Source organism: Parasteatoda tepidariorum, chromosome 6 (genome assembly GCF_982258835.1).
Source record: "Parasteatoda tepidariorum strain Cologne lab strain chromosome 6, Ptep-v5.0, whole genome shotgun sequence".
NCBI lineage: Eukaryota > Metazoa > Arthropoda > Arachnida > Araneae > Theridiidae > Parasteatoda > Parasteatoda tepidariorum.
The window spans coordinates 114,919,617-114,943,271 of record NC_141760.1 but is presented as its reverse complement, the minus strand read 5'-3'; the positions used below and the strand labels follow the sequence as shown (position 1 = coordinate 114,943,271).

The 23,655-nt window shown below is 32.3% G+C and overlaps 1 protein-coding gene across 1 annotated transcript; it reads left to right on the top strand.

The window, feature by feature from the left end:
* Nucleotides 1-5,075: 5,075 nt before the first annotated feature.
* LOC107440770 (uncharacterized) lies at nt 5,076-21,890 on the top strand. Its single transcript, XM_016053795.4, has 3 exons — nt 5,076-5,566; nt 10,129-10,655; nt 18,988-21,890. The coding sequence occupies exons 2-3, from the start codon at nt 10,138-10,140 to the stop codon at nt 19,811-19,813; spliced, it is 1,344 nt and encodes a 447-aa protein (XP_015909281.3). The 5' UTR covers nt 5,076-5,566; nt 10,129-10,137; the 3' UTR covers nt 19,814-21,890.
* The last annotated feature ends 1,765 nt before the right edge of the window (nt 21,891-23,655 follow it).

Below are 23,655 nucleotides of genomic sequence, written 5' to 3'. Positions count from 1 at the left end.
AGGTTGGAACGATCATGAACAGCCACCATCCCAGTGTAGGAATTCTGACTGATTTATGACGGTCCACCATAAAAGAGACCCAAATTGTTCTGATGGCATATTCCTGAGAGCCAACAAGAATTCCTATTAAACCATCACCAAAATGTATAGTTGTAACCATCATGAACTCTCACGGATCATCGGTACATGACATTCAAACCTCTTTTGATGGTTAACCATCATAGTATTAAAGTAGCATTTTCCATCATGGTGTGATGGAAAATAGTTGGCATGTCAAAAGCCATGAACACGTAATGGAAACTGTTGAATGATGGTGACCATCAATTGATGCTGAACCATCATGAATCACACTGAAACCAACATAAATCATCAAAATGTTTTGATGGGACCATCAAGAATTTTGACTTGGAAACCTATGACACCCACGCTAACCCCGTGACAAACTGTACTAAACTATCGAGAAGTAATTATTTATGCATTACAGATATCCAGAAGTCACGTGGTTGCTATCTATATCAGTGATTCATGCTGTCAAAGCAAGTTATCCCCAAAGTCCTCAGTGTATATATAGCTGAAGTTTGGTCGTGAGCTTCGGTTTTTCTTGTATAATGAGTAGTCCTAAATGTCAGGGTCCCGCAGTGGACTGATAGCGAGGACAGGGTCCCTAGTCGAACACTGGTGTCAAACATCACTGACTGCGGTCAGTAAGTGGGTGGGTGACCACTTTGATCAGTCTGCGCAAGGAGCGAAAGTGAGTGGTATCGGTCCTCGTTTAACTGTTCCACCGTAAAGTGCTTGACTTCATCGAGTTCATCGAGGCTACCAAAGCATGAGATCCATACCCTCAGCAGAGGATCGAAATTGCGATCTTCGGATCATCCATAGGGATACTTCCCAGACCGTCGCCAATAGCCCATTGTGAAGTTCTAGTGCGACGCAAATAAAGTACCTATCTGCCATCTCCTTTATACAGAGGGACCACACCTAACCATGGAGTTTACATTATGGCTATGGAAGCTAGACTTCTTCCCCTATGTATATTCTAGTGCGACTCATGAATGATTCTGTCTGACAATGGCTTTTCATCTCCATCCATCCATGATTTATGAAGACTAGTTTGGTTCTGAATTTTCACTGATTTCAGGAATAAACTATTGATTTAGCCATTACGCCTCTTTAATTAAGAAAATATATTAAAATTTAAAAGAAAAAAAAAAGATCTTTTTTGAAAAACGAAAGGATATTTTTACTGCAATATTCCAAAAGCGTATTTTTATTTTAACCATGATCAAAATTAAAGCAAAATTTTTTAATAAAGACGCAGATAGGAATCTTATTTCCGTCTTAATATATCTTTAATATCAGATTCTTTGGAGGAAATTCCGCGTTATCTGCTTGAATGAGTCATCTATTAGAAAACATATTTTATTTTCCTAACTCTGTTTTTTTAAAAACAAACAAAATAATTCAGTGTCTCATATAAACCATTCTATTTCAAGCGTTTATACAGTCAAAACTATGATCAAAGGATATATATATATATATATATATATATATATATATATATATATATATATATATATATATATATATATATATATATATATATATATATATATATATATATATATATATATATATATATATATATATATATAAATTACCAGTCTTCCACTCTTACAACAACATTTTTTATGAATAAATTTTTTTTTGCTGACGAATAAAGCAATATTATTCTAGAAAGATACTAGATATGGAGAACACTTTTATACATTTCTGGTATTAATATAAACAAGTAATATAAAAAAAATTTAAAAATCTATACCTAATTAGGTCAACAAATTTTTTTTTTCATTTCAGTTAATTTTTATTAAATAATTTAAATTTTTTCTCTCATTTAAAATTGAAATTAATTAATTGAATTTCAAGAATGAATTAATATTTGGAAAAAACTGTATTAACATCATCCAAAACAAGTTTAAAAGGCAATGTATTTAAAATGTATTGTATGCAAACTAACCAGCATTTGAGTTACATGGAGAGGAAAACCACGAAGACCTTCCAAGGCTAGCCTAACGGCAAGGGTGCTCTAACTCATGACCCGACTACCACTAAGGATATTTTACGTCAGCACTGTGTGCAAGCCGGATGTGGATTTATATCGACCCACCGTAGCTGGAATTCGAACCAGGTTCACCACATTGGAAGGCGAACGCTCTAATGTTGCATTGGAAATGAAGAGTTAATCTAAATAAATTTAGCATAATCAATTTTTAGGAAGGGACGAAATATTTCACTTTAAGACGACGCCATACCGCGGGAGGAACTTTTCGTCACAGATTCTTTTCCACCTCTATAAGTAATTTAAAATTTGAATGAGTTCAGACAAATCTAGAGTAAGCCGGATGTGAAATTTGTTTCGACCCTTCCTCGCTGGAATTTGAATCCGGTTCACCACATTGGAAGGCGAGTGCTCTATTCCCTGAGCCACCAGGCTCCACTTTACTATTAAAATTAACATTCACTGTTACAAATAATGTCAAAAATTATTTTATTTTCGCTAAAAAATTTTTTTGCTTAAGGAAACTTGCTATTTGCCTTTCAGAATGCATGGCTGAAAATCATCTCTTTGGTTGTAGTGTAGCTGTCGCCTGAACATTTAAAAATTGCGTTCCTACTATGGCTGTTGAAAACTACAAAAAAATGGGACTAGGTACTACCTTGGCCAAGGTTGTGTACAGAACTTAAATTCTTCAATCTGTCGACAAAATCAGTCGGTATTTTAAATCAAAATAATTGTTCCAAATAAAAAAGGTAAACATGTCTATTATTTTTTTTATTTATACTTTAACTTTAAATAGGGTGAGTTTCAAAATCTGTTTGAAACGCGTATTAGTGCTCAAAATGTGTGTTTACGAAAAACGGGGAAAATACGCTGTGTGAAGTGTTGTTATCGAAAATGTCAACCTTCATCTATGAAAAGGTACCTTAACATAGAATGGAGTTAACATGTCTTATATGAATTGGAATTGTATTCTGGTGGAGGAGTACTGTAGTGGTAGATACCACTACAGTACTACCTTATAGCTGTGTTGAATTCAATGACGGATTCCATTTGTGGATTCTTTGCTGTTTTGTGAGAGGCGAGAGAGCTGTATTAAGATCACCGTACTCTTGCTGATTGTGAGAGCTGTATTAAGTTCACAGTCCGTACTTTTGGTCACATACAAAATTTGGATCCCTTAATGTTAATTTTGCTTCTTATATATTTCGCGAGATCTCGATAACTTTTCGAAGCGAATTAAAGAAATGTTTTGCCTACAATTATACTGTTTGTTCATATAAAGATAATTTCATGAAAAATATAACTTTTAATAAATATTAATTATTTTTTATTATTTTATTTGTAATAATAGTCGCCAAGTTTTAAATGGCAAGATATATAGTTTTTTACATCATTTTAAAGAATGTAATTGCTCGTGGCAAAATACAAATTTTGAGAGGAATCGGTCGATTTGCTCCTGAGAAATTGAGTTTTAAAAATACGAGTTCTTTAAAATTTGATTTCTCAGGAACTATTTGACTGACTTCGTTAAAATTTTGTATCTGAATTTAAATTCTGATGTTAAAAAATGTGTAACTTACTGCTCAAAATTCTTCTGATTAAAAAATAATTAATTATTTGATAAAAGCTTTTTTTATAGAATATTTTGGTAAACGACTTTTATAATTTTGCGCAAAAATATTTTTGTTCGTTTAAAAAGTTCTTGAGATATAACAAAATTAGCAAAAAATAAAATAAACATTAAGGGGATCAAAATTTGAACCTTCCGTCCGACCTAACTACGATCATATTTCCTAGATTGCTGCGACCCCCTGTATATTGAGGGTCAATTTGTCGAAAAAAAAAATTATTTTTATTAACATGTTTAAAAAGTATGTTTTTGTGTCTGATTTCGCAACTCAAAAAATATCGTTAGCAATAATTATTTAGCATATTTGAAGTCACCCCTTCAAACCATTAAGAATGAATCCTAGAACGTGAAGATCCGGTAGTTAGATCAAAAGTTATTCAGGGTGATGTGTTTTTTTATTTTGTGCTCTTTACTTCAGTAGTATATGTCTTTTTGATTAAATTCGTGTAAGAATTTTCTTCTCAGTTTTGTCACTTTCGCAAATTCATGTAAATATAATTTTTTTTTTACTTATGTCATTTTGAAATTTAAAACTCATTAAAATTTTAAGACTCATTAAAAATTTAAAACTCATTAAAATTTTAAAACATTTTAAAAATTTAAAACTCATTTAAAAAATTTATTTTGAGCACTGCTTATTTCGGAAAATATAGCTAAGAATTATATTTTATGTGCAGTAAATTCCCGTAAAGGTGTATGCACTTTTGCAAATTTTGACTATAATCAAATAGTTTCATTTGTTTTACTTTACATCTACTACTTTGTCAATTTTTTTTCCGCTTGCCTTGACTTTTTTTTTATATCCATCGTTGAACAGCCGACCCGATTTTGGATTTACGACTTCTAATGTTCAATTCCGTAGCCTTGTCATTTTGAACCCAATCCAGAGGACAGGGAAGCTCCTGAATCAGTACCCTCAGAGGTATTGATTTGTTATGGGAACATGGAGGACTTTGCGACTCGACAGATTTAACGTGCATCAGTCACCGTTTACTACACGGGGAGTCTTCGGCCAGTCAGGGATTGGACCCACGAACTCTTGGACGTGGGCCTAGTGCCCTCCCAACCAGGTTATCCCGACCCTGCACTGACTTTCAAATTTTTTTTTGTGACGAAAACCGATTTGGGAACAGGGTTCATTTCCTTCTTTAAATTTTAGCAATAACCGATAAACTATATTTATGAGCTTAATAATTTCTGGCAGATTATTTTTAAAAAAATCTCTCTCTCTCTTTTTAGCCATTTAAATAGATGTATCTTGAGTCTTTAGATTTTTAGTACCATAAGTTCAATGGACTCTATAACTGTCATAAGTTCTTACTCTTTAATGAGATTGATATAGCAAACATAGCATAAATAGCTGATCATTTAACCACCTCAGACACTTCAGGATTTGCCTTTATAAGTGGCTCACAGCTGCGCGTGATAAAATTAATAAGCACATCTCCCATCGAGAAAACAAGCTATTCCCTCTAGAAAAGTCATTTTCTTTTGAAAACGTTCTGAGATCGATTCTTGTCGAGTTCCAATCTTGAATCTCACAATTATGATGTATTCTAATTGTTAAAGCAAATTCGTCACCAAGCGAGAGGGCACCGCCTCCTCTTCGATGTCTTAGAGAAAGGAAAAACAGTTCCTTTTCCCATATGAAACATTCCAGGCTACGGGGTTAAAGTAAAATCGACGGGGGCACTCTTCTTGAAGTATACGATAGATGGCGTCCCTCGCAATCTAGGTCAATAAAGTTATCTCCGTATTTAAAGTTCTACTTCTGGTTTTGATCTTCCTTAGAGATGATCTCTACTTACCTGTCAGTGCGTTTTTGTTTTTTCTGTGTGAAACCCTAGATTGGAAATAATTTGCATTTGAAGGTAAGTGTCATTTAATTGTTCAATGTTGTAGAAATACCCATTCTTGCATTACAAAAAAATATTGTTTAAACAAGTTTTTTTATTTTATTAATTGTTTAATGAATCGATGTTTAAAGTCATCGCATTTTAAAAAAATTATTGTTTAATTAGTCATGGAAATATTATTTACATGCTTAAAAGTGTCTTCTTTCTATTTCTCTCCTTTTTTTCTTATTCTTTCTGTTTTTTAAAAAAAAAAACAATTTCTTCATATTTGGCATATACGCTTAAAATACGAAATACAAATCGATTTTTTCAATAAATTGGGGAAGGGTGAAATAAAAATAAACATTTTTAAATTTCAAATGTGTTATTAATTTATTTCGTTTAAATTAAATTATTTTAAAATAATTTAATATAAAATATTTTTTTTGAAATGTGCTGAAGTGTTGTGGGTAAGAAACACGATAACAAACCAAAAAAAAAAAAAAAAAAAAAATATTAATGTAATTTTTTTAAGTCAACATAATATCTATTTAGATATATATCTATGAGCTTTAATTAGAACCACGAAAACAGTGAGATTCAATGATTTTTAAATTTTTCATTTCCAGATTAGGATCACATTTTTTAACGAAAGTTATTTAATTAAACAAATAAAAAATAAGGTTTTTCATCATGAAGTAAACTATTGTCGATTCAAATGCCTACATAAAAGCATTTTGGATGAAAATTTTTGTTTTACATACGAATTTTTTTTTTGTTAAATATTGCGGGAGTTATGAAATGAAACTTTCAAACCAAAGGAAAACATTTTTTTTTCTTCTAAATGCAGTGTCTTTTTTCAAAATTTATAAAAACTGCTAAAAATATTGGTTAGAAACCTTTTTAAATTTTAAAGAAACTCTAATCAAATTTTTTTTCAAAAGTTTTTTTTTCCAATGCCCACCTGTGTTAACATCCGCCAATTCAGGCATTTACAGGACGATTTTGTTGGCCTCTTTTTCAGAGGCATCCTATTAGGTGGGCCAACGTCACTCCCACAGTGTGGACTAATGGTACAGAGAAGGAAAGAACATCCATGCCTTTGTCCGGGATTGGAGCCCAGAACCTTTCTAATGCAAGGACAGTTCCCTGCCCCCTACACAGGCCGGTCGGCAATTTTTTTCAAAAGTTACCACTTGCAATTCAAAACAAAACAATGGAAACAGAAAATTAATGTTTTTTGCTCATGTGCAGTATGAAAGGATGACTTAAAATGCTCATATCTTTCGCAATTCTCAACAATTTCGTTTTTCAAATTTTAAAATGATGTTTTTGTTATTAATTAAAAGTACTCCAAAAATTTTGTTTAATTTTATTGAATATAAAAAAAAAATAATTTAAGAATTGGTGAATAGTTGAGAGCAAGATTAAATTGGTTTTGTCTTCTTTTTCTATTTTTGTAGCACTAACAGCTAATGCAAAAGAAATAATTAAGGATGACTGCTCCTCTTTGTATAAAATGGATGCCTATATTATAAATTAAAATTCTTTACTTAATACGTTGAAAAAAATGTTTATAAATTTTTCTAACTTTGTATTCGATCTGGTGCGACCTAAGTATCCGTTGACGTTCAAATAAGTAATATTAAAAAAAAAAAAAAAATAGTGCGTGGAGTCCTTCTGCGCGGAAGAAGTTAAACTTCGTAACCTGCAACGTTAATTGTAGAAGAATCAGCAGTCGTAGAAGGATCACTAGTTCTATTCAACGACTCTTTTTCCTGCTCCGCTCGCTTCCGTGCTCTGTAATCACGGTAATATTGTGCATTTTTCCCTCGTGAACCTCTTGAACCAGAGGAAGTGCTTCTGGTTGCCTCATCGTCTCGCCGTGGAAAATGTATTTGTATTAATAATGTATGTGAATGCGTCATGATGTAATTTCAAAAGAGAAAACCTAACAATCAATTGATATTCACAAGAGATTGTTTTCACTCATTTTTTACAATTTTTATCCACTAAATTTGAAAATAAAAAATTGCTATCCTGTTAAATTATATGTGTATCAAATCAAACTACAAAAATATTTATAGAAAAACAATACTTTTATGCTAGTGAGAACCAAAACAATATGGAAATGAATGAGGGAAAACTGGATTTCCCGACCAATAAAAATGTAGCGTTAAACGTTTAACGCAACCTTGTTGGAAGTCGCATAAGAAGTATAACTTCAAAAAAAAAAAAAACATAACTAAATAAATAAATAACAAAAGTCAATTCCTACTTAGGTGAACAAAGAAAAATTTTATTTTAGTTACTTTTTATTAAATAATGACATTTTTTCTCTCACATAAAACTAAAATTAATTCATTAAATGAATGAATTAAACAAATGCTTAAAACTGTAAACTAAACTTCTAAAACACTTTACAAAAATTACTAATGTGTAGTATAGTATCACAAAACCGATGACATTCTTTTGCTCGCTTCATTGGCAACGAAAAATTAAAACAAGCTGAGCTGGGTGGAAGTGCATTTATAAACAGACGCGCTGTTTTATATTTTGCCTTAATTTTACTTATTTATTTATACAGGTCACATCATTATTTAAAGCAGTAGTTACTAAATGTTATTCAGAGGAACACCGTCGCAGATTGAACAAAGTTTCGAAAGCTGATAGTTTTTTTCTTCTTTTTAATAGTTTGGAAACCTCTAATTATATTCAGAATCAATCCGTTATTTATTAAATATTTCGGTTGAATGTATTTAAATTAAAATGCCAATGAAACGTGAATCACATCGATCAGCACCATTAATTTAAGATTGTTTAAGATAAAAGAATGTCATTCTTCTCATTAAATATTTTCAAATTTAAGTGGTATTTAATTGGTTAATTCGTTTAAAATTTTTTTTCATGCAGATCAGACACCGGTGTCCCTTTTACATATAATTATTTTTATTATTATTACACTCTAATTACAAGTAAAAATATAGTTTGATATTTTTTAATTGTAAAAAATCTGTCAAATTCTCGAAATTATATTTGTTCTAAAATATAAAATCTAAGGAAAAAAAAATAGTTTGAAATTTTTTTTCTCATTTATAATCAAAAAATTTTTAGATCATTGATTTTGTAAATTAAATAAATTTGACTGATAAATTACTGTTTCTCTTAGACTGCGCTCAAATTTAAAAAAATTATTGCTTAGAAGGGAGACGTGTTTGGAATCTTTAAGGCAAAAAGGGAGATATGTGTCCGATGCTGTATTTCGTTACCAAAAACTATTAAAATACTTAATGCAATCACTTATTTTGACCTAAAATAATTCAAAATAAGAGCCCAAGGTCAAGCAAACTGAGATGGGCACAGTAGGCCTCGGCCCTCTATGGGCTGTCGCGCCACTGAGTTTAGTTCATTCAAAATAAATGAAACAAAGAATAGGTTTAACGAAAATTCTGGGTGCTAAACTCCTTCAATGCGTGATAGCAAAATGGAAGTAAATTTTACTTAATTTTAACAAAACCAACTCTGCTGTTGTTGTTGTAGTTCATTGACGTCGCACTAGAACTGCACAATGGGCCATTGGCGAAGGTCTGGGAAACATCCCTCAGGATGATCCGAAGACATGCCATCACAATTTTGATCCTCTGCAGAGGGGATGGTATCCCTGCTTCGGTAGCCTGACGACCAGGACTCAAAGTAGAGCACTTTACTCGTGGAACTGTTTAATGAGGACCCATACCGCACACCCTCGGTCCCTCCTCAGACTGACCCAAGCGGTCACCCACCCGCACACTGACCGCAGCCAGTGATGTTTGACTTCGGTGATCTGCTGGGAACCGTGTCTTAACGATCAGTCCACTGCGGGACTGACCAACTTTAAAATGAATTAAAGAAACTGTTTAACAATGCAACACACGTATTTCAGAGTTAAATGAAGACGAACGGAGTATTCATCACTCGAAATTATACTCAGACTGATTAGTAAAAATGTGTAACACTTCTTTTGTTACTACATACATTTCATGACAAAACACTCGTTTTTTACTTCCTTTTTAATTGTCATTTTATTTTATTGTTTTTAAGCGCAGAAGTTATGTTCTGAAATGATATGCATATTTTAATACCAGCGGTTCAAATCCCGGCAATGGCTGGTCCTTACGAATTCCGCATCTGGCTTGCACCGACCACAAAGCAGACGTGAAATATCCTCAGTAGTAGACGGATTATGGGTTAGAGTCCCCTTGCTGTCAGGCTAACCGTGGAAGGTTTTCGTGGTTTTCCTCTCCATGTAACGCAAATGCGGGTTAGTTCCCTCAAAAAGTCCTCCATGTAGGCACATTTCTCTCAATATTCGATCCAGGAACTCTCTACCACTGCTGTTCAACAGCTAAGGTTACGGAGTTGAATATTAGTAGTTGTCAACCCAAAACAATTGGGTCGGCTGCTCAACGTCGGTTATAAAATAAAATTAAATAACCATGTATTTAACCCTATAGTGGTTTCTATGAACTAACATAAAAAGAGATAAAAAACAAAAACAGAATGCATACTTGGAAGGCAAGTGTTTCATTTTAATAAATATTTTTTGTTTTGTTTTCCAGGTTTCAATCATGCTGTTCTATTCAGTAGCCGTGTTCATGATCGCTACTTGTTTTGTGAAAGCCAACAACTATCCACCAGAGCCCAAAATCAAGGTAGTGCACAAGGAAGTACCAGTTTATCACAAAGTAGCCGTACCCAAACCTTATCCGGTACCCAAATATATTCCGATCCCCAAAGCGATTCACGTGCCAAATTATGTGCCTGTTCCCTATCGAGTACCGGTGGTCAAAACGATCCCGAAGATAATCAACGTGCCCAAGGCTATTCCAGTGCCTAAAATAATCGCAGTCCCCAAAGCGGTGCCCATAGGAGTACCGTTTCCAGTGCTGAAAGCTGAGGCTGTACCCATCTACAAGCCGGTGCCTGTTCCGAAACCGGTGCCTGTTCCTTATCCAGTGAAGGTACCCAAATACATACCTGTTCCAGTCCACAAAGTGATCAAAGTTCCCAAGCCGTTCCACTATCCAGTCAAAGTTCCGGTCTACAAACAGATTATTGTGAAGAAGAAGGTCGAAGTTCCAGTTCCGTAAGTGCAATTCCTATCGTTTTCATCTCTCCTTCTTTCCATTTTTATTTGTTTCAGCCTTTTGATGGACACTATTTCTTAGGAACTTTGTTTTTTATTGATCTCACGTTCTTTTTATGTTTAAAGAAAACTTAACATCCTAAACGGAAATTATAGTTATTGATTTTTATTTTTTATATTATTTTTTTCTGAGAAAGGACAGAAAAAAAAAATTTTTTTTTTTTTTTTGGGGGGGGGGGGGGAATTATTAAAAAAATAATCTACATTACCGAATTATTAAACGCACTATAAGATTCTAGCCGACCAGCCTGTGTAGGGGTTAGGGAACTGCCCTTGCATCAGAAAGGTTCTGGGTTCGAATCCCGGGCAAGGCATGGATGATCTTTAATTTTAAATTATTGCATTTATTAAATTATGTATTTATTTTTGAATTATTTCATTACAATGTTAACCAATTAATACACTAACATAAACTAGTGTAAACCAGTTTCAGCCACGTAAAAGCAAACAAACTGATAATTAAGATTTTACATAGATTATTAGAGTGCGTATAGTAATTTAGCCAGAGACTGTACAGTATTGGAAGTCGATATGCTTTGACCACTCATTCTGATGCATTTCGAAATAAAGGAAAGCTAGGCGATTAATTGAAGCTGAAAAATAAAGCCGAGAATGAAACAGAAAATAAAAAGTAAATGAATATGGAAAAACAAAACTATAAAAACCGCAGTGGTCAAGAGAAGCAAATTGAGCCAAAGTGCATTTTCATGCACTAATGAGAGATAATGTGGAACTGATGTCGTTAACAAGGGGAGAGACTTTCATATGAATGAAATTAGATTCCTGGGCATCGAGAGGAGCTCACGTGACAGGGGGGGGGGAAGAATTTACACATTATCGAAATTGAATATGTGGCCAAGATCCCAACGAAAGGCGGGTTATCAATTCCATAGATGATTTATTGAATTCATGTTGAAAATTAATTAATGTTTTTTCACTAACAATTCCTTTAACACTAAACTAATCAAATGACCGTTTAAGAACTTTTGCATCGAAAATGCATCGTATCGTTTTTGCACATTTGACTCATGACTTTTTCTAACAATTATATACAGTTAATATTCTGTTATTATTATTTTTCGATGTTAAGTGTTGGTATGTTTAGTGTTTAAAAAAAATGTATTAAAAACATCAAATTTTTCATGGTTTTTGTGTCCCAGACCACTTTTTAACTATAACAGAAATAAAAATACCCAACAAGTATTAAAAAAAAAGAAGAAGAAGTAAGGTTTGATTTGATTTGATTCGGCATTCAATAAGTGATGATGATGTCCCGGATGTCGCAGTCTATTAACACATCATTCTCATTTCATGAGGCATAACGGCGGAAAAATGTTAAAAAAAGAAGATTCGAATTAATGGGATGACCTTCTTTTCCTCTCATCTTCAATCAGATGATGAGACCTTTCTCTTTATCTAAATTACCTACTTTTTATTTAAATGTTTATTATCTGTGGATTTGTAAGCAATTTCTAATACATAGATTTAGTCTTAAAATAGAAGCAGGAGCTTACTCTAATCTTAATTTTATGTAAAATGCGGGGGAAAAATACCGGATCACCTAATTAACTTTACATCTAATAATTGGATGTTCACATTCTAAATTGGATTTAATCTAAATAGGGAACGCGCTAAGTAATGAGTGGCAACCATATTTTTAATTACGAAATCACACAAAAACGTTCTTTCTCTGAATAACATATGTTTCTTTTTGACGGATTTTAAACCCTCAGAATATGGAGGGTGGTCGAAATAAGGTCCTAATAGGTTCCTCAGGATATCGATCGAATGTTTGAACCCTTGTTGTTGTCGTTGCACCCTCATTGGCCAGCAGTGCTAGACCAGGTCCATGACGTTAATACACCCTCAGAAAGTCCAACACCGTCAATGGATCATCTGCTAAATCCTGTTTGGTGAGCCCCAGGCACTCAAGGATGTGGTGAGGCGAAGCCTGGTCAGAAGAACAGTTGATACATATTTCAAAGCTCTTGGATCCTTTCATTGATTTAAGGCGACTACTTCGAAAGCGGACGTTCCTGTCTATTAAAACCTTGAGACCAGGGAGCCTCCAGGTCGGATACCGTGGGTGCTTTGGGGGGACATTCCAAGTGGTCTTGTTTTCGCGTTTTATTTTTGAGAAGATTTCCAAAAAGGGGAGGGGTGCCGACGACACAGAGGCCTCGCAAGCACCAGCTTTAGCCAAAGTATCCGCAATACTCATTTCCTTCAAGATCGACGGTGGGAAGGAATCCACTGCAGATGAATCTGATGAGTATTGACACTCCAGCTCTATCTCTCACGCTATGCCAATTGGTCAAGTGCACTTCTGCTATCAGACAGAACCCATATCTCGTTTCCACTGGGATGAAACTCAAGAGAGTCAATGCCTTCATTTGTGGCTTTTAGCTCACTGTGAAATACTGAGTCAGGATTTCTCTTCTTCCTGAACCCCTTAATATTTATGATGACAGACGCGCAAATTAAGGTAAAAGCGTAAAAAGAGGGGTTTTGTTTTATAGCGCGTTCTTACTACAGCGCTGAAGCTCGTTTGTATAATCGCGTCGTCTCCTCTCTTCTGGCAACATCTAATTTTTTAATTATTAATTTTTTTGTTCTTGTTACTTTTGACATCATTATGAGGACGAATAAATTTTTCTACAACAATGGATAAATTAATAGTTAAAGAAAACAAATTGCAAAACACTTGAATTGGAAACAACTTTCGAACAAATCTGAATTTCGAAAAACAAAACCAAAAACTTTGTGTTAAGTTCAAATAGAGTCCTTTCAGCATGTCAAATTTTAACTCTGTCAAATTAGTGTCAACACATTTAACAGTAAATTATCATATTCAAACTTATTATCGAATGCTCATTTTTTATTTATAGTGTATCCACCACTACAAAAATGCAATTCCAATTCACTAGTATATAAGACATGTTAATTTAAATCTATGGTGGGGTACCTTTGCATAGATGAACGTTGACATTGCTTTCAAAACGATTCCCACATTGGTGACCCAGACGTGACGTAAACAAGCCTGCCTTGACAGAAATGCCTTTGAACACGCCTACTTCGATGGATTGTCCACATTGAACAGTTGACTTGCTACTTGTGACTGTGGCCTTACCCACCTTCTCGCGTTGTTGCTACTCAGTCTCGTCTCGATCACGCACAACGTCGCTTTGCATGCACTCGAAGGCTAACGGCAACACAGGAGTGATTACGATCGTGAAGTTAATACACCTCTCACATTCAGCACTCAAATAGTACGGTGATCTTAATACAGCTCTCCCGGCTAATCACAAAACAGCAATGGATTAACTAGTGGTATCCGTTCATCGAATTCTATCACAGATAAAATTCTGGTGGGGGAGTACCGCAGTGTATCTACCACTACAAAAAATACAATTCCAATTCCCTAGTTTATAAGACATGTTAACTCGATTCTTGAATATACTTTTCATAAATGAAGGTTGACATTGTCGATAACTACTATCTCCACAATATTCATCCCTCTACGTTTTTTATACATAGTCATTTCAAGTTTCTAAGTTTCATAATGTTTGCGCAGTAGAACAATTGAGAAAAATATCCATCATTGAAATAAAGGGAAATATTCTTCAGAAATATTCGAAATTTAAAGGAATTAATTTTTATTTTAAAAAAAAAATTCTAACATTATACTTTTTTTTGTTTTAACATTTAATTAATAAAACATCTGTTTGTTTTTTTATTGGAAAAGGAAATATTAGTATGAATTATCCATTTATTTCTTTCAGATTCTGAATGACTTCGTAAATCAAACAGACATCGACTCAATGTTTTTTATTTTATTTATCTAGTGTAATCGATGCCAATGTTTGATGGTGTCAACGATGTCAATGACGCTAAATAAATAAAACAGCGACTCAATGTTTTATTTATTTAACGTCAGATGCGATACCCCTTCCTTTTTATCGTCAGTATTAATAATTGATATAATTACTGATAAAATTACTGATATAATTAATAACTAATCTTGAAAATTAACCATTTATGTAAGTTCATTTGAAATCGTTTCTCGCTTTATATATTTCGTTTTGTTTTTCGTTCTGTTTTTCCATTCTATTTTATTTTCTGTTTTTTTTTTATCGTAATATTTATTACTTAATGTGTATTTTGCTTAAGAAGTTTTCTTGAGTCTTCCTCACACTATTGTATTGATATATTTTGCTTTGTCTATATTAATACCATATTAGAAGGCACTACCCCAGTGTAAATTATAATTTTTTAAACCGTTGTTATCGCCTTTTAGCATTGCACTAAGGAGAGTACTATAATTAATAGCATTTATCATTATGCTCATATTTTTTTATGACACCAATCCTTTTTTTTTTTTTTTTTGGATCAATGGCTACGTTGCAAGTCAAAAAATTTTCGATTAACCATAGCACCAAGAAAATAATAATAATTATAATAAATAAATTAATGAAATAAAATGAAAGAAAATACATTATTAATAATAACAAATAATATATTTTCTTCCTTTTGCTATTTTAATATTTTTGTTATGATACTCTTTATAACTTTATGTTTCTGAAAATATTCATAATACATTTATATTATGAACAGTTTGCATAATAATTTTTAATTTTGATGAAAACAACACGGATGTGAAATTTGTAAGATTTTGCACGGGAAAAACATAACGCTTGGCAATTTGAATTAAATAATTCAGAATTGTTTTTCTTATTATTATAAAGAATGAATAATAGGTGAAGTCATTTTAAAATATAATTAGTTCAAATTTTGATTCCACTCAGCAATTTTCACGTTTAAATATTAGCATTAACCTATAAACATATTTGAAATTTAAATCATAAACTTCTAAATTCAATTGTCATTTTAATAATATCAGTGTTCCTTTGAATATACAAAATAGAAAAAATTTAAACAAAATAGAAATTTTTAGCTTAACAAATGTATTCAAAACTTCTTCATAAAACGATTTGAGAGTGAAAAATAAATTACGCAAAAATATAATTAGATTAAGCTTTTCATAAAATACTTTCTTTAAAAAAAAAAATAATATTTAAAGGCGTGTTTATATTACAGCCCTTTTAGAGATTCCACTCTGTGATGATGGGTGTGAGCACAGTAGAACAGTGAGTTTTATTTAACAGGTGCAATAGTCACTCCGTCAAATTACCGATAAGAAATACAATACCTTTAAATTTTATGCAGATGATCCCCTAGAAACTCGATTCTGCAACTCGAATACGTCATTCTCGTTACATTTTCTGCGATAGATTTTCTATAGATTCCGATAGATTCTCTGATGGAAAAGATATCTTCCCATTGTTTAGTTGTGAAGATGAAATTAGTTTTTTTTAAATGGTATAGTAAAATCTGCAGAATTTATTATGTAAAATTAAAAGAAAGTAACCCTATTTGTTTTCTTTTCTTAACTTTATTTTTTAAAATGAAGGAGAGGAATTGAAGATAAAATAGAAATGCTCCACAAACTTTGATGATGCCAACGCAGAGAAACAAATCTTACCCTTTCTTCAGGGTTACCTTAGCATAGTTTTACAGAGACGTGCAGTAAAACACACACACGAAGAAGAACATAGCTTCAAAAAAAGCTGCAGACATTTGAAATTCGTTTTAATAAAATATATTTCGAGAAACGTATTATTTTAAAATATTCCATAATTTTGATAATTATGAAACGAGATGGTTTTAATTGAACTAATTATACTTTTCCGAAGCAAGTTTAATGATACCAATGTAACATGTCAGCTTTAATTTATAGACCAAATAATTAGATGCACTATAAGATTCTATGTAAAATCTTAATTATCAGGTCATACTCTCTATACAGCTTTACTGTTTTTTATGTGACTGTTTGCACTTGCTTACGTTCGTGTATCGATTGTTTTTAACATTGTAATGCAATACGTTAAAAATAAATACAAATAGGAAGCATATCAAAAATCTCCCGAATTAAAACCCATGATATCTATGTTTAACTATAAAAGTATTGCCTATAAACGCTTGCAAATCATGTCATGATTAAAACACTACAGTGCGCTTAATAATTTGATCTCATTATTATAATATAATAATATAATACCTGATATATTAAATATTCTATATTTATATAATATATAGTCTAGTTTATCCTATCGTCGAATTTATATTATATATCTTGTCTAATTTAACCCAATGATACACGAACGTAAGCAAGTGCAAACCGCGTAAGAACTATAAAGCTGTATAGAGTATCACCTGAGTAATTAAGATTTTACATAGAATCTTACAGTGTTTCTGATAATTTAGTCAGGGACTGTAATTTAATACAACTGCTAATGTAAATCGAGATTCTGCCAAGAGACAGACGATTATTTAGGGAACCAGAAAAAACTTGGAACCACTGGTCTAAGGAATTTATTATCAAGAATTTTATAGGTATTAGCAAAATAAATAAATAATGAGGCATAAAGATCATCACACCTGTGTTCTTCATAAATAAATAAGTCCTTCTCTTCTTATTTTGAAGAAGAGATGTTGACCTATCTTCTCAACCTCAGTATTTATGTCGACAAACCACCGAATGAACTTTCGTGGCTTTTTATGCGTGACCACGCATCCCTCCTGGAAATAATCCACTCTATATTCTTTCCTTCCTTTTTATTTTCTTATTTATTCATTTAGCATCATTATTGTTTTTTTTTCCAATTTTAAGACCGTATGCATCTCTTGTAAGCATTTAGCAACCCATTTAATTCGGAACGTTGAGTCTGAGTTTAATGTAGTTAAATATTTATTCGAATGAAATTAGTTATCATTCAAAAAAGTATTGAGTACATAAGGATTAATTTAAATTTATTCCAATTTAATATATATTTCAAATAAGTTTAATTTAATTTAGTTTAAAGTATCATGAAGCGAAATGATGACGACTCTCAAGCAATTCTGAAATTATTTTAAATTTCAATTATAAAACTGATCGTATCGTCACATAATTAAATAGAGATAATTTTTTTTCAAACAGTTATTTGCGTATTTCTTATTATAAAAAATTGAAGTATTTTATCATTTTTGCTTATATTTTTAACTTATAAGAAAATGAAGCCCTCCAGAGACTACATTATTTATAATAGTATTATATAAATGCATTAAAAATATGCAAAGTATTAAAAAAGTAATGATATGTAATGAAAATGTAATGATATAATTTTAGTTTTATATGGGAGTAAAAATTGTAATCATTCAATAAAAAGTAACTAAAATGATATTTTTCTTTGTTGACCCTAAGTAGGAATGGACTTTAAAAATTTTGTTTTTTACATTATTTGTTTTATAATTAAAGAGAATTTAAAAAAACTTCAGAAGCACAGTTAATATTACCAGTAATTCAATGAGTCAATAATGAAGGGCTTCTTTTTAAGCAACGATTTTGTTAACACTTTTCAGAAACACACGGTTTAACTATAAATTTATTCAATGAGTAAATGAGTCTGTTTTCTTGGGTTGTACTATTTAGATAAATTCCTGGTAAAAAAGAATTAAAATTCATAAATAAGTTCTATGAATGTAGTTATTTTTCAATCATTTAGACAAACGCTCTTCATTAAAAGAAAAGTGAGGATTTTCTACAGACAAAACTCTTATTTTATTATCAGCCTAGAATGCGACATACAAAACTTAATGATCCAGCACTTAATAATAACTGTTATAAAAAAAAACCCGAATTCGCTAAAATCGTTTTCTCTTTTTCATAGGTCAATAATCCGTGAACCGTGCAGTGACCGTGACCGAATCTGTCCCGCAGTGGACTGATCGTTTAGACACGGTTCCCAGCAGATCACCGAAGTCGAGCATCACTGGTAGCGGTCAAGTGTACGGGTGGGTCACCACTTGGATTAGTTTGCTTAGGGACTGAGGGTGTGCGGTATGGGTCCTCGTTGAAATGTTCTACTGTAAAGTGCTCGACTTCGCGTGCAGATCGTCGGACAGTTGAAGCTGGGGTGCCATCCCTTGGCAGAGGATCAATATTGTGATGGCATGTCTTCGGATCATCCTCAGGGATGTTTCCTAGACCTTCGCCAATAGCCCATTATGCAGATCTAGTGCGACGTAAATGAACTACAACAACAATAATTCAAAAAACAGCTTTAAGTTTTTTTGGTAGATTCTGGTTTATTTTAAAAATGACGTCTTTGTTTAATTTTTGTAAAACAATATAAAACTGTATAATGAATGGATTTTATATTTTTAATTTCAGTGTTTACATAAAGAAACCGAGCTATGGTAACGACAAAGGCAGTTCTTATGGCGGAGGTGGTAACGACAAAGGTTCACCATACGAGGGTGGAAACAATAAAGGCTCACCCTATGGGGGAGGAGGAGGTGACTGGCAAGGTGGATATGGAGGTGGTGGTGGAGGTGGCGATTACCAAGGATGGGAGTCCACCTATGGGAGAGCCCAACAAGCCAGTGCTGCTGGATACAGTCAAGATCAACAGGAGGATCAAGGTGGCCACGGCCAAGATGGCCAACACGGTGGCTACGGCCAAGGTGGCCAACAAGGTGGTTACAGCCTAGGTGGCTTCAGCCAAGATGGCCAACAAAGTGGCTACAGCCTAGGTGGCTTCAGCCAAGATGGCCAACAAGGTGGCTACAGCCTAGGTGGCCAACGAGGTGGTTACAGTCAAGATGGCCAACAGAGTGGCTACAGCCTAGGTGGCCAACAAGGTGGTTATATCCAAGGTGGCCAACAAGGTGGCTACAGCCAAGGTGGTCAACAAGGTAGTTACGGTCAGCAAGGAGAATATGGACAAAGCGACGGAGGTTACAGCTACGGTAAAAATGAGGGTGATGAGTCAGAGGGTGGTTACGGAGCCGAATCTCAGCAATCTCCATCAGCCTCGTCGTACAGCCAGCAGTCTTCCGGTTACAATAATGGCTATAGTGGTAATGGCGGAAACATTGCTTGGCCAAGCAGCTATAGTGCATCCTCTACCAGTCACGTGAATTGGCCGAGCACGTCTACTGGTAAAGTAAGCGGTAGTACCAACAGTGACGCCAACAGAGGTATTGGATGGGTATAAGAGTAAAGAAGAATTTTTCATTTTATTTTGTGTGTCATAAACTTTGAACAAATGCGAACTAAAATAATATTGCAGGTTTTCCATGATAATTAGTATGAGGAAATGTCGCAAGAGGCCTGTCTAACAAACTCAATACGGAAGAAAACATGTGTGCTATTTTTTGCACCCTTTTTTTTTATTCCCTGTCTTTTGTGAATATCAGCAATTTTTTAAGACCAAAACAGAAATCAAAAATTTTACTAAAACCCATGTTCGTGGAGCTCTTGATGAATTACAGACACATTTAATTTTTGAGCTTTCCCAAGTAAATTTTAAAAGAGACAGATAACGGTTATTTTTCAATGAATGAATCCACCTGAAGGGAATGTCAAAATGGTATACATTTTGCTATTATTGTAGAAGAAAAAATATTGTAAATATACATTTTACAGGTCTTTAAAAGAACAACAAAAATAGTTAATTTCTACAGGGCTCCAAATTTCAAATGTTACTTCTATTCCTCCTTCCAGTATATTATTTCAAATTCTACTGCGAAATGTTTAGCAACTCTAGCATTTGTTAATTAAAAGAAAAACTCCTTAATTAATGAAAAAAAAGGAAAATAATTCAGGGATGAAGAATGAGAGATCCACCCTAGTCACATTAAATTAACATTCCTTTTCGAACATTCGAACTAACTGCAACAATATCTAATTGGAAAGACTATTGAGAGACATTTTCAAATCACATCAATTTAGCTTTTATTTAACAAACTATACTGATTCGATTTTCAAAAACCCTTTGTTAAAAAAAAGGTCTTTTCAATCGAAAAATTAAAAAAAATAATTGGAGCTTTGATACCGTGATTTCTAATTAATTGCATTATTTTTTTTTCTTCAAAAATTGAGTTCAGATGAAAAAGAAATTAAAGGACTTGAAAAAGTATTTACCAAGTGCAATCATGAGAAATAAAGGATAAAATTCGTAACTGTCCCTCATTTTGTATATCAAAGATAATCTATTTTGCACTTCGTTCACTAAAAGAGCTTATTGATGGCATGAAAAATTTCTGCCTGAAAAATCGACTTTACTTATTTTAGACAAGCGAATGAAATGCATTTTCTTTTTTGAAATATTAATGTTATTTCTTCAAATATATTAAGAGAGAATCGTTATTCACTTAACATGTCATTAGTGTAGTGTGTTATGTTATTTTCATGTTGCCAGGTGCAATATTCATTTATTTTATGTTAATGTTCAACCTTATCAACTAAACAAAAAAATATTATTGAATGAAAAACACTTTAGAGCGCGTTGTTTGAAACTTTGAGAATAACCCTAGTGTAATGGAACACTATAAATTTAATCTTAGGGAAAAAAAGGGGGAATCTGTAAATGAGGCTTCTCTTAAGTGAATTTGAGCAGCTTTGAATTTAGCATAATTGGACATCTTTTAAGTAAATAAACTGTTCAACCAAAACAATTTAATAAATTATTCGTGGATATAAATAGAACACATACGATAATGTGCCTCAGTCGTTTAAGCGTCTGTTTCTGAAATAAGGAATGAATACATTCCACTGTATACTCAAGCTATGACTATTTCCCCAAGCAACTAAACAACTTAGGCTCATTATCTATTTTTTTTTTAAATTTTATTTATTGACTTTATCACTTTTGGCACGATGATAAAAGAACATCATTTTGCTTATTTACACAAAAGAGTCAATAAAATAAACTTTTGAAGAAATAAAAAAGTTCTGAAACTCATTTTATTTTATTTGTAATAAGTAATTTTGATTTAAAAAAAAACTAGCTTTGAGCTCATTTGGGCTTGTACAATTAATGTTCTACTATAGAAAAGAAAATTCGCTATTTCTGAAATCCCGTTTTGACATGGGTTGGAGTACATACACACAAAATGCTTGTTTTTATCCTCGTCTGCTGAGCAGGTTATTTAAAATAAATCTTCTATTTATGTGTGATGTCTGATGATTATTCTGTTATTAGTTTGAATTGTACATTTTTTTAAACATTTATTTATGCCAACTATGGATGTATTCTGTATTTCTGCAAAATAAAAAATATTGAAAAACAAGTTTCAATTTTTTTTTCTTTTTTGGAAGAAATGAAATGGTCTGATGTGTTTGATAATGGAGCTCTTTTATGGGTTAGAATAAAACATTACTATTTTTTTTTCTCCCTTACGTTAAACTAGATTTCTTATGTGGCCCCATAAAATGTCGTAAAAGGAAAGAGAGCCGAAACATAAATTAAAGATGAATTATAATTTTAAATAAAGTAAGTTATAATTTAACTATAAGAATGACAAACAAATTACATTGCTTATAATTATTAAACGTGGATAATTAATTTTTAATTTATATGCGATTAATTTGTAGAAAACTTTGAAATTAATACTACCTCAATCAGATGAACAACGGGAACAACTTTTAACTTTAATTTTTAACTAAAACAGATAAATGTCGGAATAGTTATCGAGTTATTTTCTGTAGTAAGAAAGGATTGTTTTTTAAAAGAATCAAAAACTATTTATTCATAAAATTATTTCGAAAATGATACCATTATAACAAAAAGAATAATAGTATCTCTCTTTAGGTAATGAAATAATTATGAAAGTCCAGCCAATTTTGGGTTAACGAGGTTATTTTCTCAGTTTACGTTCTAAAATTTAAAGAAAAAACTGAAAAAGTAATGAATTTAGGCTTAAAAAATTGAAGGGAAAAATCGATATTTAGAAATATAGCTGTTATATATTGGCTTATTTATATAGAATACACATAGACCTATTTGTGTGTATATATATATATATATATATATATATATATATATATATACAGTGAAATCCCACCATAGTGAATCTTCAAGAGACCGAAATTTCGGTTCACTATAACCGGGGTTTCATTATATCCGTAGTGCAAACAATTTTACCTAATTTTTCTGAACTGCTCCCTTTTATTACATGATTACATATAATTTAAATAAATGACGACATTCAACTCAATAGATGATTTTAAAAATCGGTATATGCACTTTAAGTAGAAATTTCAAAATTAACGTAAAAAGGAAGGGAAAAAAAATTATGCGAAGACAGAAGAAAGTTCATAATATCAAATTTCCTCTTTGCTTTTGGTTCACTATATCCACAAAAAATAATATTACATGTGTATGGTAATGCAAGGGAGCGAACATTTCGTTCACTATATCCGGGAGTTCACTATAAACCATGTTCACTATAGCGGAGTTTGACTGTATCATCATTAATAAAAGTTGTCAAAAAATTTCTGTGTGCAATATACACTATCTAAACAATATGCATCGCTCAATAAAGATATCATCCTAAATAACTTTCGTTCTAATGATCGGATTTTCACTTATTAAGTGTGAAAATTAATGGTTCCTGGGGAGGGGGGACCTCAAATATGCTAATTATTTAGTGCAGACAATATTTTAAGTCACGAAATCTGACGCAAAATTGGTCTTTCTCTGAATAAACATACCATTTTGACGGATTCGTATTTTTGACCTCCAATATATAGGGGTAGCCGTAGTTTGGTTAGGAGATTTATCCAATCGAATACCTAGATCTTATATACCTAGTATACCTAGACTTAAATCGTATACCTAGCAATTAAAATTTTTTTCGATCATTGTTAAATAAAATAATAAATATTTACTAAGTATATTACCCTCTATATTTTGAGGGTCAGAAATTTGAATCGCTTTTAAAAAAAGTGTGTTTATTCAGAGAAAGTGCCTTTTTATGTCTGTTTTCGTAACTTAAAATATCATCTGCACTTATTAATTAGCATATTTGAGGTCTCCTCCTTAAGATTGGGTTC

Excerpts from the sequence above, each read along its gene's own strand:
- LOC107440770 (XM_016053795.4), top strand. The coding sequence starts at position 10,138 with ATGCTGTTCTATTCAGTAGCCGTGTTCATGATCGCTACTTGTTTTGTG. Across the intron at positions 10,656-18,987 it reads AAGGTCGAAGTTCCAGTTCC|TGTTTACATAAAGAAACCGA; the intron begins GTAAGTGCAATT and ends TTTTAATTTCAG.